At 41.3% G+C, this 15,997-nt stretch overlaps 1 protein-coding gene across 5 annotated transcripts in view; it reads right to left on the bottom strand.

Annotated features, from left to right (window-relative positions):
- Window positions 1–15,997, bottom strand: part of TSPAN4 (tetraspanin 4) — a 459,690-nt gene that overhangs the window by 254,176 nt on the left and 189,517 nt on the right. The window contains exon 1 of one of the 5 annotated variants that reach the window (XM_031049019.2): window positions 1,224–1,314. The exons of the other annotated variants lie outside the window; for them this stretch is intronic. Coding sequence (XP_030904879.2) covers window positions 1,224–1,290 — 67 coding nt within the window. The 5' untranslated portion in view covers window positions 1,291–1,314. Of the gene's footprint in view, window positions 1–1,223; window positions 1,315–15,997 lie in introns of those variants that run through there. 5 annotated transcript variants of the gene reach the window in all.

Raw genomic sequence — 15,997 nt, 5'->3', positions numbered from 1 at the left:
AGAAGAGAAAAAAAACGAGGTGCAAATGCCTTTGGCAACTGGTTTGCTAAAGCAAGATCACTGATACACAGCACCATGCTGAGCTATCAAGCTCTTCTAACACAAGCCCATTCAGCAGTACCTGGGGACAGCACAGCTGTAGGTGCCTGTGTTATGTGTAAAGTGCCAGGAAAGCAAAAGACATGTGCCTGCAGCTGCGCCAGGCACACCGGGGTAGCACAGAGCAGATCAGCACAAGCAGATACACTGAGAGTGTCCAACACGCGTGTGCAGCTGCATCCCAGGGCCTGGAAAGAAAACAGAATGTACTTGAATGCTGTGCCTGGCTGCAAGGTTACTGTGTGTGGTTTTGCACAGTTTTGTCATCAGCACTAATGGAACAGACAATCTGCACAGGCAGCTGGCATGGGTACTTCCAGCAACATGAAATCTAGCAGCTCATCCTGGAAGGAGAATCATTCAACTCACTGGGCATGTACAGGAACATCAAGGTGCTGCTAGTAGTGGCCTGGAGGATACATGTTTTAAATGTCTCAGAGACAAATACATAAAAAAACCCGAACAACCCACAACCCAAGCAGAAAGGTTTTTGTTTACTGCTTCCAAAGGTAAAGTTAATCACAAAAACTTCGGCAGCATCCTAGGAACACTTTCAACAAAATGTTGTAAGCGAAAAGACTGCAAGTGCAACTCTCATTAAACTGTGCCATGTTTTAAACCACTGAGGATAACCATGTGAACTCTGCCAAAACGGGATTTAAATCTTCACAGACCTCGTGCCACAACACTGACAGAGTTTAAAGCTTTAAAGAGATCTATGAGTTAAGCAACCATATTTTAGGTACCATTTATAAAAAGCACTATTGCAGGAAGGCTTAGAAAGACCACTAACTATTCGTGGATCTGAATTCCCAGGAATTTCCAGGCTAGAAGATTTCTGGGGAAAAAACTGCCAAGCAAAAAACAAGGACAAACACACAAAAGAGTGCTCAGGTGGCAACAAGCAGCATGCCCTTCCAATCACAATATATCATCCCACGTTTCTGGAAGCTTGTACGGTATGAAGCTGCTAGCCTCTGTGAAGTCGAATTTGCACAGAACAGACACTTTTAAAAAGTCATCTTTGGTTTAATGGGAAAATTTGCATGGTTCAGTGGATTTTTAATTATTCACACTCAAGTAACTACACTCTCACTGCAAATCAAAATATTAATGTACAATACCTTGCTGAGAGTGTACAAGCAACACAGGTCCCTCCCAGAGTATCAGTGGTGCTGGGCTCAGACTCATCTCAGCTAGCTGCTCCCCTCCTGCATCTGCCTGCAGAGCTCTCACAGTTGGTCTCGCACAGACAGAGAGCTGAGCCCTGATTCATGATTTCAGGCTCCAGCCATGGAATGCAGTCACTGAAAACCCAGAACTATTTTTACCCCTGAGCAGCCACAGCATTTCTGCCCCGTAGAGACTTCTAAAGCTAATGCCTTACCCTAAACACACACACACCCTGAACCTAACCAGCTAAGATGCATGGTTCCCTGGCATTTACTGTGGTTTTTAAGCTCAGCAGTTGCTATCAACAGGACAAAGCAGCTCAGCCCCTGGTGTTATTGTCAGCCCTCAGAAGTCAGAAATTTGATCCCAGTTGTCAAAATTAGAAATTCCTCAGAAATGCTCTGCCCTAGGAGAGAAGATTAGCTCTAAGCAATATCTATCTATATGGTTTGTCTTGTACACCACCAACCCCAGCCTGCATTTAACAAGTATGTAATAACATCTTCAGCTAACTGACAGACTACAGACACAAATAAAAATCACTACATATTGAACAAAATCACTGGAAAACCACAAAGCCAAGGCATCCCCCCAAAAAATTCACAATACAGATAACAGTGGCTTTTTATAGAGAACATCCTGAAATACAGAGCTGCCTTCAAGAAATAATTTTGCAACAAATCAGAGCTAGTCAACTGAACTAAATTTTCAAGACTATACAGAGAATACTGACCACTTGAAACTTTCATAACTGTGCTGTTTTGAACATACGGGATACTACAAGTGTACTCTAGAAGTAAAAAATGCAATCTAGCCTGCTGTGGAGGAATAATAACAATAAGAAAGAACTAATTGGGTTTTTTTGCATAACCTATATACAAGCACTTTGGCAGAGAATGGTCCACAAGCAAGTGTGTAACTGGACATACATATGGGGTTCAAATACCTAAGCTGGTAGGTCTGCTGGTTCTTAACTTGCTCATATGTTGCTTTAGGCAATGAAAATTAACTGTAGGCATTTCTCACAAGAGGCACAATACAAATCTGACAGAACTACCACCAGCAGTGAACTAGTAGTTCTTAACCTGCGGATGCTTAGGTAAGAATTAACATCTCAGTAGTATCACATCTTACATTTAAAAATGGTCCCTGCCATCTAGAGTTTTCAGGATAAGGAAAGAAATAGCACGCAAAGAGTGAGACTGCCAAGTTCATAGGAAGACAGTTACAATAACCATTAAGCAGCAGATGCAAAAACCTAACAAGTTTCCTAGTGAGTTTTAGGTGCAGCAATGTCTACAAGGTCCCTTCAAAGAGCAGGTGCAATGGAACCTATAGTACCCACATATACCTGGAGTAATCTTAATGCTACATGTAACTTAAAGACAAATTCTTGACCAGATATACCTGAAGCTGTGGCAATTGGCATTCTGGAGATACTCCATTTATGGAAAAGTAATGGAATAATTACAGGAATATTTCTCAGATCCCTCACAGCTGGGAACCTCTGGCATCGTGCAAACTGATTCTGCAGGTCTGAAGGGTCTGTCCTTTTCAAGCAAGACCTTGTAGTGGGATTCTATCCTTTGTTGTTTCATACTCACCAAGAGTCTAATAAGTGTAGGGGCAGTATGAGGATAACAGCGATGAAGGAGACCATCTGGGGAATGAGAAAGCTACAGTCAGAGTGTGTAGAAGAATATGAAACATACCTTGAGTGGGCCAGATCCAATATCAATGATGTAAAGCTCAGAAAAGGTGTTAAACAAATAAAGGAGCAATACATGTTTGTAATGTCCAGAAGGCTGAGCCACTTTAGCCTAGTGCTGTGGGAAATAAAGCAGAAGAAATGCTGTTGCTGTGATTTTCTGTCTCTATGAGAGATTATTCTCAGTGAACAGCCTGCTATTTCTGCTATGAGCTGACTCTCCAGAAGTCCCTTTTATTTGCAGTGAGACACCAGATACCCCATCAACTACAAAAGCCAAGTGACAGTAAGCCTGGCTAACAAAAACCCTACGTAAGTAGCTTCACAATTTCTATCACTTTTCACTGAAGAATTAGGAAGTACATGTTTCCCACCTGCTAAATTATTATCCGCTCAAGAACAGACAATGCCTCAAATTATTTGCTCTTACAACTAAGAGAAAGTGTAAAAGACTGGTATAAAACACATTCCTTTCCAGCAGAATATTTAAAGTTCTCCTTGTGTACTATCAAATCAGAATTCAAAAGGGAAAAAAAAACCCAAAACCTACAGTAATACAAGCCTGAGGCTTTCTGATAATTCCTTCTGCTTTTAATACCTTATTCAGCAAGCTGTTTGAAAACCAGAGGGTGAAGAGCCAAGATAACCTCCCTGAACTTTTAACCAGGCTCCCTTGGAGACTGCCAATACCAGACAAGAAATCTTCACCATTGTCCCAGCTAAACTCATTGGTTTATATAGTGATTTGAGGCATGGTCAGAGAAGTCTCTAGGAATAGCAATACCAGGCCATCTGTAAGGACCTCAGTATTTGCTGATTCTCATCTAAATTAACAGCTTAAAATATTTATTTTAAACCAGTCCCCTCTGACCTTGATTTTATGCAGCAGCAGCTTGAGATCAATAGTAAAAACAAAATACCCAACAACAAGAAGAAGAAAACACCAAAAAAACCCATAAACCCTACACAAGGTGCATAAATGGCTTTTTGGTATCAAGAAATCACCAAAAGTAACGTAGCAGTCACCATGACAATTACTAAAGAGGCATTAATACATAAGACAAGGGGAAACAAATGAAAACAGTAGCTATTTAGGGTGTCATATGTTAACATTTTTGTTGTCTCAGAAAATCCACACTATTCATCTGACTTTTGAGAATTAGCAGCATGCAAGGCATCTTTTCAGACATTTTTAGGCATAATGAAGAAATCCCAAATCAATTTTTCATAAAGATTCTATGTGCTTATACGAGAAGGGTTATAATGAAACTATCAATCATTGGTGTTAAACAGTCCATGCAGCTGAAGACCAACAGAAAAATGAATGTGAAACCAATTAATCAATTTTATAGCTTCAATTTTCAGAGAGAATATCAAACTACTCTGAATAGCAGTTATAATACAGAAACTTGGAAGCATCTCCAGGTCTTTCTGTTACTCTTTGAGAAACACAGCCGGGCTGTGGATCCTGCTTAAACAGAAAGCAAGGGGACTGATCTGACACCTGATGCATTTGCTGCCACTTCCTATAACCACTCTGGGGATATTGCACAGGCAGGAGGGGACAGGAAGAGCTTCTTAAAAAGGAGGTGTATTTCCAGCTTAGGTCCCAAGCTAACTGCCTGATAAACCTTTTGCATTTGCATGCAAACAGAAGCCAAACAGGAAAAGACACCCACAAACATGTATGTCTTTTTCTCTTCTTCAGCAGCCTCAAGTGCTAGTAATCATAAACAGTTATTGAGACTCTTCATCCAATATGCACATGAAAGTGAGACAAAGATCTGTACCAAGAGCCAGGTTTGCATTCACAGTGCAGGACAGTTGCTAACTTCAGACTTAACCTGTGTTCATACCATTGCAACGTTATGTCCAACGACTTAAGAAGCCTCACTCACTTCATCCATAAGATGTAAACCCAGGCTACAAACAAGGAAAAACTCAAGTTGTAACATTTGCACTTACTCCTGCTTCAAAGAGCAAAACTGGAAATAGTATCTCTTGGCCTCTGCTTCAGGCTTGCAGTCATGCAGCTATACTGCTTGATGACTTCTAAGCACACTCAGGACATACAAGAATTATCACTACATGTCCTAAGCATTTGCTCTGAACTACAGTTTAAAAAAGATATTGAACTGATATTGCTCTGACTCAGAACTGCTTTCCTTCATGAACTCAAAACCTTGCAACATAGCTATTTAATACACAAACTATCTGACCGTGTTGCCAAAAAGAGGTGCAACTATTGAAACTGAATGTGCCTGTAATATTAAGGGCACTCATTTTGCGCTCAAAACATTGTTCATCAATGAAATCTGAGGGGGTGTGTGTGGTAGCGTCTCACACGTTAGCAGGAAAGCTTAACTCTACTCGCAACAGAAATATGAAATTCCCTGCAACAATAAAATGTCCAATCAGCAACAGAAAACATTATATTTTAAATTCAGTGCTGAAGCCCACCTCCCATGTGTTTAGCTTGAATTTGGGCTTATTTTATTGTTACACGTTACTTGTCCGACAATGCAAAATGCATCAAATCAGGGGGGTGGGGTTTTTTTCAGAAACTCTTTTAGACACTGTCCCTTAATTCTTTCTTAGATATTTTCTTCTTAATTTCTACCCTTGCCCCCCTCTCTTTATTGCACTATCCTATATCAAGAGCTAAAATGTCAGCAACCTCTTTAAAAATATATACAAATAAAGACTGTCATAGCACCCTCTGAAAAGAATAATCCCCTGTGTTACTACATTCATGTAACTGCTTCTAGTCTGGCTCCTCAGAAGGCAAACTGGGAGGAAATGGACTACCAAATAGAATCATAACAAGACAGTAACATAAATGTTCAGCATTTTAACTTTTCTAAGTGGAATCACACATGCACATTCTACAGAAAACAGATAAAAAAAAAATACTCTTCTTCCTCAGGTAATTGAATTGTGAAGTACATGTAAAAAATGCTATTTTGCTTGGATGACTTGTAGCAAGTGCCTTCCTTACCATAAAGTCTCCTTTTATAAGTAGCAGTGCCTATGAGAAAACATTTTTCAGCACCTCCAGGCTTTCCGGAGAGGAAGACTAAGAAAGCAATAAACTTCCTTATATTTGTGAGATTCAGCCATTGATTCAGTGTAGCATTTCCATACTTCAACTGTTCCCCAGGTAAATCCAGTAGAATATTTAATATTTACCTAGTCTGCCACACATCTGGGAGTCCTAACCATATCCAGCATACACAGTAAGTTCAGTAGCATGTGATTAACCCAGTGTTTTTCAGAGTACAAGGTAGAAAGGTGTTACAGTATTAGCTCAAAACTGCCACTTTTTTGTGGGTTATCAGTTCTGGTTCTAAAACAAGAAGGGTACCAGAATGGTAGCTGGTCAAGATGCCCTTATGTGGGAAAGATAAATGGTTTATGTACAGTGTAGACATAGGGACCAGTAACTGAAGCTGTGACCAAAGGAGCAGCAGAACCTTGATTAATCACAATGAGACATCTTTTATCTGATAGATCAAATCTGGAAAGGGTATCTATCCAATGTGATAGGTTAGATCCCACCAGTTTCTCAGCAGCACACAATATAACACTGACTACCCAAGAAAGAAATCTGAGACACATACTCAACATTCAGCAGGACTCTGCAAAAGTCTGATCACCTGGAGGTGGGATTCAAGACAGATCCAATAGCGGTCAGTTCAGGTGACCAGACAGGCAGCTGTCACCTAAAGACATTAGGTCCCTGGAGAAGAGCAGAGCTAGTGGGAGACAGATATTGGAATGAGTACGTGAAGGTCGATGTCACCACGTACCACACAGTTACAGGGCATGCCAGCTTTACTTAGTCATACCTAGCAAGTCATACCTGTACCTACCAGCAAAACATCAACTTACAGACTTTATTCTGACACATATGTATGTACATGCTCCTGTCTTCTAATTGTTTGCCATCTGCATCAAGGTGTTCTTAGAAGATAATTTCTGGAAGTGCTCATATCACAATTACTCTCCACCAACTTACTGTTTTTTTCCTGAAGTTTACTGGTTTACTGCCTGTTCTCTCTACGTGTATCAGCTGATTCACTAAAACATAGCACTCCATCCTGTAAATCTTCCCTCACATATGTCTTTAGACCACCAAAGGCACCAACACACAATAATTAAGGTGTTAGTAGTAAACACTACTACTAACATAGGGATTTCAAAGCCTTTATTTATGTAGATTACTCATAAGCTTTGGAAAAGCCATTGAAGGCAATAAAATACACATCCAATTTCTTTAGCTTGTGCAGTCATACACCTTCTCTGCAAAAAACACATAATTTTCACAGCAGTGCAGAAATTACTTATATATTATGACTATTACTATGATTTCTTTATTAAAATAATCTACACAGAAGACTATGGATTCAGAAAGACACTTCAGCATATACTTAACTCAGCAATTGAATATTCCCATTTCATATACAGCCCAGCAAAACAGCAGATGAGAATCAGGGGGCTCTCTTTGCTCTCTGATGAGGCTAGCTAAGGCTATGATGCATTTTTTCCTCAACTGAGATACCCAAAGAAAAAATGCAGAATATTTCCAGATACACTAACTGTAAATGGGAATGCTTTTCTAGACCAAATTCCTCTCCTTAGCATGAGCTAATCAAGCAATCCAGTTTCTTGGGTGTCCTGCATACTCAACAACATCCTCTCTGCAGTTACAAAGATCATGATGCCACCTTAGGTTCTGTGCAGGTTTTGGCCTCAGAAAAAATTAATTGATCTTCTCCTTTTAGTCCAGAATACACAAAAATGAAAAGAAAGTAATATATATGTCTGCAAGCAAAGAGAACTTCCAAACATGCATGTTTCTCCCTCCACTTACAAAGCCCATTAGGGATCAGTGAAAACATGCTAAGGAGGGTTCAGCTGCTGTTCTGAAGAAAAAAGAAACAATCAATAAATAACAAAAGCTGGAGCCATCCAAGGTTTCTTCTACTGAGCCAGGTTTCTGCTACAAACTGAAATCAGAACTACACAGGGGCAAACACTTTCCCACTGTGTGGATCATAAATTAACAACATTAGTAATTTTGCTATCTGGAATAAAATACTTCTGTGCATTTTCTCAACTACTATTGTCCTATCACTATCACAGACACTGGTATAGAATCACAGAATCATAGAATAGTTAGGATTGGAAAGGACCTCAAGATCATCTAGTTCCAACCCCCCTGCCATGGGCAGGGACATATAATTTTCCCTGAGTTCCTTGGCATCTAACAGAGGTATGTCAAATGTAACTTCCGGCCCTGACTCATGGCTCAGCATGCTTGTTTTCTTGCAAACACTACCTTTTCTGAGGAACAGTTGTTTGAATCAAAGATGCATCATTGTGCTCAGTCTTCAGGCACTGTAGTTTGGCACACCTCCAGCCACTTCTGTGGAACACCATGGATTTTATCTCTCCTGAGGAGTCAGCCTGTGTTTTTAAAGCTTATGAGGATTGTGGAGCTCATATAGTTTACATCACAACAGCAACCAAACTTAGAAATCCACAGCCATACACTGGATCAAGTGTTTTTTGGGAGAGTTAGACATGTATAAAGATGACAACAAGTAAGCATGGGAGCAACATCATACTGGTGACTAAAGAATTTGAGTGGATTTCATAAACACTGCCTATCTTTTCCTCTGGCACAGATGAAGTCTCACTGTCAAGATTTTCTATTAAACCTTTATAACACTAAGATCTGAATGTGCTGGAAATAACCCAATGCAATGCACTGGAAAATTGTTAAGGCATAATCATTTTAGCTAAGAACATCGTATTTATGACAGCTCCACCATTTTCATTACGATTTTGGCAAACATGGAAAGCTTTTTATTCCCCATTTAACAGCTATTTTTGTCAAGGCCAACATCACTATTAATACTACAGTATTAGAGGCTCTGGCTGCATTTTAATCAGAACTAGTCTCTTCTCCTTCATTTTAGGCAGAAAAGAAGTGCTGTGACCTACCAGTTTGTCTGGCTGCTGCTGCTATGGGTGTACACAGAGCACCCATTTGCATCCAAAAGGGCAGCACACCAAAAAAAAAAAGGCAATTCTATCTATGTCATCTAATTAGCAGTTTTTCTCTCAAGGCAACAGAGTATCTAAGCAGGTAAATGAATCTGGGGAAACCAAAAGGCAAAAAATACAACCATCCCTGACTAATGTGATACATCTGCTGCAAAGCAGACCAGGCATTTAAGTGGAACTCAGTGTGATCCTGGAGCCTCTGTTGCTGTCTGTCCATAATTTCCTACCTGAAACTGCCATTTGAAGAATGCGTCTCAACCCAGGGATCCAGCTGACAAACAGGCCACAGCTTTAAGGTTTACAGAGTCTGAACTTTGTTAATCACGGTAAAAATCTTAGTGTCAAAGTTGGCACCTCCAGTATCCCTGACAGGGACCAGTAAGTGACAATATATGATTTTAAATCTATGCAGCACACAAAAAGATATAGTAAACAAAACTCAAAATCAAATAATTTTAGAGGAAGGCAGAAAGCTAACTGCAACAGCAGTTGTTGATTTCTGCATAGCTAGAAATTATTGGTGACATTCATGTTTAAGGCATCAGATGAGTCATTTTTGTTTCCATTTGCATCTATTTATTCCCTTCTTCCCATTCTCACATTCTTCAGAGGCTCCTAGTAGCAGCTTCATAGTAACGTTATGCCGATGTGCATGCATCTCTCTAGCCTGCCAAACACATATGAAATGCAACGCTACAAAGCCTAATAATACAACCAGTTTATTCCTAACTTGCAAAGATCCTCCACAACACTGTATTAAGCCTCAGAATATTCTCTTCATTCTATAGTGAGAGACATAGAGCCTTACGACTATCATTATCCCACTACATTCTCAGAATTGGCAACATCTGATTAAACTACAGTACATGAAAATCCAATCTTTCCCCATAAATTAATCTGAAATATTTACAAACTCCTAGTTAACACAGGCATGCTTTGGTAAGACAAGATTTCATGTAATCAGCAGCTTTTACTATGTGCAACACATCAATTTTCAGATGCTGAGCTGCCTTTGTAAATGCTTTCAAGGAGATGCTTTTCCATCATCCTGGCATATCACAGTAGAGAGAGGTCTGATAACTGAGCATTATTCCAAACATACAACAATGAGGAAAAGGAAGTATCGGGATCAAGACAGAGCTAGAAAGGAATACATTGTCAAAGAAAAGGGAAAATATTCACCTCTGTTTCTGCTGCTTGCTTATGCATTGCAACACATTCTGTGCAAACCTCTGTAGAAGAACAGGGAGGGAAATAAGAACACCAAAATAAACAATATGTCACATCAGAAAATTTCAGACAGGTCTGAATACAGGCTTAAGTTTTGTTCGCCTGAATATCTACACTAATGTGAAAAGTACTTAAAAGTTATGGCCATTTGGACTCAGTCCACAGATTGAACTTGTGTATCAAATACTGTGTTTACATCTCAGCTTGAGAATAACTTCAGTGATATCATTTGCCATGTCCTGTAGCTGTAAACAGCTATAGCTTACACCTCAGTGTGAAGTGGAGGAGTCAATGCTTTCCTGCCTAGTACGAGGGTGAGAGATACCAAAGGCCATCGCCTTTTATAAAGTGCCTTTATTTTGGAGACCAAACACTTGACCTGAAAGCTTCTTTGGTAAAACCCCTTCTTTGTCCATGAGCTGAATCACAGAACCATCTTTACTGGTAAAAAAAGTGACATTTTTAAATTAACCGCGTCATCTGACCCACTTAGTAGATGAGGGAAAGGCTGTGGAGTTTGTTTACCTGTACTTTAGTAAAGCCTTTGACACCATTTCCATTGCATTGTCCTGGAGAAACTGACTGCTCATGGCTTGGAGAGGTGTACATTTTGCTGGGTAAGAAACTGACTGGATGGCCAGGCCCAAAGAGTCTGGAGAATGGAGTTAAATCCAGTTGGCAGCCAGTCACAAGCGTTAGTGCTGGGGCCAGTTCTTTTCTCATCTATCTGGATAAGGGGATCAAGTGCACCCTCAGTCAGTTTGCAGATGACACCAAGTCGGGTGGGAGTGTCAATCTGCTGGAGGGCAGGAAGGCTCTGCAAGAGGACTCTGGACAGGCTGAGGCCCATTGTATGAGATTCAACAAGGCAAAGTGTTGGATCCTTCACTTTGGTCACAACAACCCCATGCAACGCCACAGGCCTGGGGAAGAGTGGAGGGAACACTGCCATGTGGAAAATCACCTGGGAGCAGCCTCCAGGAGAAGCAAGTTTACCTTTGACTTCTGCTAAGCTAGTCCAGGTTGGCCAGGTTTATCACAATTTAGCTAACAGATTTCCAGCTTCAGCCCACTGCTCTTTCATGTCCACCTCTGAGCAAGGACCATAAACCTTCTCTAATTCGTAAGAGTGCACAGGCTTCTTTCTCCACAAACATCTCAGCAGGAGTGGCCACCCAGCAGGAAAACATGAAGAACCAGATTTCTCAGGAGATGAGCTTCCAGCTTATTTCTTCCCACAAACAATAAGTCACTGATAAAGCAGAGGCAAATGGTCAGAGTTCTGCAGGAAAATCAGCCTGGTATGTAATTAGCAAAACGAGAGAAAGCATTCAAAACCAAATACATCCAAATCAGCTCAGCCACCTCCAGCAATGTTCCAGCAAAACATATGCAGAGCAAGTACTGGCCTTCTTTTCAGCCTAGATGATTCAAGGTTTCCAGTGTTTCTAGAAGAAAAAAATTTCTCTTGACAGCCATAAATTCATTTTAAAAGCTATGACAATTAGAGAAATGTAATCTGTCACACTGCAAGGTTTTATTTTACTTGATAATGCGTTGATATATATATATATACACACATACAAGAATGAAAAGCATATTTTGACATTTAAAGCCACACCAGCTTCTTTGCGGCACACAGCCCAAGCTGTCAGGGGAAATGTGGGAAGGCTGTAAAGTTTTTAGATAACAACAACTTCTAATTAAGAGATGACGTTGAATTTTTACCAAATTAGAGCATGCACAGTTTATCTCACACAAACACAAAAATGAAAAACATTTGGCTAACACTCATTTTTCTGGCCAGTCGCTTCCCCAGAGCTGCAACTGTGACTGACTGAAGGCTCTTCTTTTCCAGAACAACAGTCTACTTTGGAGGATACTCGTAGGTCAGATGATTACGATTCAAACCCTGCCTCTGACACCAACTTCTCTAACTTTGGGTAAATCATTAACTGACACTTATTCTAATCCCAACCTAATCTGTAGAGTCAGGATAATCCTACTGACTTTTCTTACACTAAGGGAATAGTGTAAAATAGCTTGGATACAAGATATTATTTTATAGAATCAGAATAGTTAGGGTTGGAAAGGACCTTAAGATCATCTAGTTCCAACACCCCTGCCATGGGCAGGGACACCTCACCCTAAACCATGACACCCAAGGCTCTGTCCAACCTGGACTTGAACACTGCCAGGGATGGAGCATTCACAACTTCCCTGGGCAACCCATTCCAGTGCCTCACCACCCTCACAGTAAAGAACTTCTTCCTTATATCCAATCTAAACCTCTGCTGTTTAAGTTACAAGCCGTTACCCCTTGTCCTATCACTACAGTCCCTAATGAAGAGTCCCCCCCCGGCATCACTATAGGCCCCCTTCAGATACTGGAAGGCTGCTATGAGGTCTCCACGCAGCCTTCTCCAGGCTGAACAGCTCCAACTTTCTCAGCCTGTCTTCATACGGGAGGTGCTCCAGTCCCCTGATCATCCCCATGGCCCTCCTCTGGACTTGTTCTAACAGTTCCATGTCCTTTTTATGTTGAGGACACCAGAACTGAACACAATACTCCAAGTGAGGTCTCACAAGAGCAGAGTAGAGGGGCAGGATCACCTCCTTTGACCTGCTGGTCACGTTCCTTTTGATGCAGCCCAGGATATGGTTGGCTTTCTGGGCTGTAAGCACACTGCTGGCTCATGTTCATTTTCTCATTGACCAACACCCCCAAGTCCTTCTCCCCAGGGCTGCTCTGAATCTCTTCTCTGCCCAACCTGTAGCTGTGCCTGGGATTGCTCCCACCCAAGTGTAGGACCTTGCACCTGTCATGGTTAAACTTCATGAGGTTGGCATCAGCCCACCTCACAAGAATGTCAAGGTCCCCCTGGATGGCATTCCTTCCCTCCAGCATATCAACCGAACCACACAGCTTGGTGTCTTTCGCGAACTTGCTGAGGGCGCACGCAATCCCACTGTCCGTGTCACCGACAAAGACATTGAACAAGACCGGTACCAACACCGATCCCTGAGGGACACCACTCGTTACTGGTCTCCAGCCAGACATTGAGCCACTGCCAACAACTCTTTGTGTGCAGCCATCCAGCCAGTTCTTTATCCACCATGTGGTCCACCTATCAAATTGATGACACTCCAATTTAGAGACAAGGATGTCATGTGGGACAGTGTCGAACGCTTTGCACAAGTCCAGGTAGATGACATCAAATGCTCTACCCCTGTCCATCACTTTTGTAGCCCCATCATAGAAGGCCACCAAATTGGTTAGGCAGGATTTCCCCTTAGTGAATCCTTGCTGGCTGTCACCAAGCACCTTGTTGTTTTTCATGTGCCTTAGCATGCCTTCCAGGAGAATCTGCTCCAAGATTTCACCAGGCACAGAGGTGAGAACTTGGGTGGCACATAGCTCTCTGGAGGCTGATTTCACCATCCACAGAGTAACTGACAGTTTTTGAAGCTTCCTGCTCTTTTGTGGATTTCTAGTGATGCCCATTTCTTCTTACCTACTAAGATGACCATCATGAATAGATGGCTCTAATGTTAGGAATTATCAGTGTAAATATCAGTGCAAATATTTTTAAGTGGCATGAAATTTCTGTAGGAGGAAAATGTGGACTTTTCTGCCATGGTAGATTTTCCAAGTGTACAAGATGAAGGAGGAGCATGATTCTATAATATAAAGACCATGCACTACAAGCATGTTTCTTAAACTTAGAAGCATGATGTATGTCTCTGATGAGAGTATGATATGAGGAACATTTGAAAAGCATTGAAATAATCTGTACAGCTGCAAAGATATAATGAGTAGCAATGGCAGTTATCACTTGCCTGCCCCCAACCCAGACAGCACCCTCAGGACCCTGACAGCTATGGACCATTCCACTCCCTGCAATGTGAAAGAGAGAAATCTTGCTAGTAGTCATGACTGACTATTCCTGTCAACTGTCAACATTGCCAGTAACAGCTTAGTTAGTGGGGGAAGTACAAACAATGCTTTAGGTTATTTGCTGCACAACAGAGTAATGGAAGGGGAAAGCAACTACAGCCATGTCCTTCTCTCGTGGTTTTTTCTCTCCTTCTTTCACAGTGGTGGAAGAGACAGAAAAATAGTTGCCACTCCCTTTGCTCTTTTTCTCCTTTCCTTACCTTTTTTGTATCACTTATCTGGAGAACAGCTGGTTATACATAAAAATAAGCATAAAGTCAAAGTCATTACAAAAAGACTGATTCGACCTAGAAATACTTTGAGAAGTATTGTATAACTAAGATGCCTGTGGAAAGTACCAGAAGACCAAAGACATTCATAATGGCTCTTCCCCATAGGGATATCTACAAGGAAAACTTTTACTTTGCCCAGCCTTCTCTTCCTTCATTCTGAAAGCCAGCAGTGTGATGCACATCTTGGTACTAAGACGGTGAACAAGTGGAATGTTTCAGTCCCAAAGGATTGTCAGCATACAGAATAAAGAGGAGGAGTCACAGCTATACCAAATACATAATTAATGAGGGACTGCATGTCCTATGTAAAAGAAACAAGACTTTCTCCAAAGCAGCTCTCTCAAAGAACTTACGCACACACCGGCAACTTCTGCAGCCTCACCCACAGAGTACAGAATTTTTGTTGCAGGGGATTTTGTGGGGTGGTTTGGATTTTTTTAACAGATGACATTTACTGACACACCTTACAGTGTTGCAAAAATAGTTTGGATTTCAAGCCACAATACAAGAGGTGCAGGGATGACGGTTTTAAACGCATTCGTCAGTACTCAGAATAAACTGACTCCTTAATGCAGTAGTTCACAAGGCTTAGGATGCTGGCAGGAATTAAATAGTATTAAAGGAAATTCATCTGTCAGTTGTTCTGTTACTTGTCTAAGGACACTATGAGGCTCTTCTAAGTCCCTGCTCCTTCATTAATTTTCCTGTGCTTAGCACCTTAATTATGCACATACAAATGTCTGCCTCGCCATCGGACACACTGGGTCATTTGAAGATCAAAAGAGCCCTCGCCCTTTCTGCCATGTTTCTGACTCTCCATCATTTTGATGTTCCAGTTTCATGATGCAGTCACATTTACAGTCACATTGATGCAACTGTGAGACAGCAAGCAGCGGTGTAGGGCAAGTAAGTGCTCAGGCTGGCTTCTCTGCTGATACTGCGACGTATCGTAGCTTTTAGACTTCAGAGTTGTCTGAAGCCACCTGGATACAGCAACACTCATTTAAATCCACAGTTTAACCCACAGACAGTGAATTTTCCTATAGAAACTGCACAGCATTTTCAGTAGAGGTGATTTTCATCTCGCAAACTCTGCAGCTGGAGAAGATAAAGCTTAGAAAAGCTCGGACAATGACAGCAGTGCATCAAGAAGAGTCCCCTTGTCTCTCTGTAAGCTAGCAGAAAGTAACAATTCTCTTTTTTGTCAGCTTTGGGTTGTCTCACTGGAAAGTAGCTCTCATGAAGAGAGAAGCAAGAGAAAATACTCATGGTGGAATGGGGTAGATTTGTTTTCACAATAGCTTTTGTTCCACAAAGCAACATGGAAATGCAAGATAAGGGTTTCTATTACCCAGAGGCTATGGGGTCCCATTCATGCTAACAGGCATTGTGAATGCTCAGCAAAAGCAGAATAGTCCCTGCATTTTCACAGCAGTGTTCGTGACAGGAAACACTTGCTATCTACTTATCTCCAACAACTTCAGG

Source organism: Melopsittacus undulatus, chromosome 4, assembly GCF_012275295.1.
Source record: "Melopsittacus undulatus isolate bMelUnd1 chromosome 4, bMelUnd1.mat.Z, whole genome shotgun sequence".
Classification (NCBI taxonomy): domain Eukaryota; kingdom Metazoa; phylum Chordata; class Aves; order Psittaciformes; family Psittaculidae; genus Melopsittacus; species Melopsittacus undulatus.
This window is presented reverse-complemented; position numbering and strand designations above follow the sequence as displayed.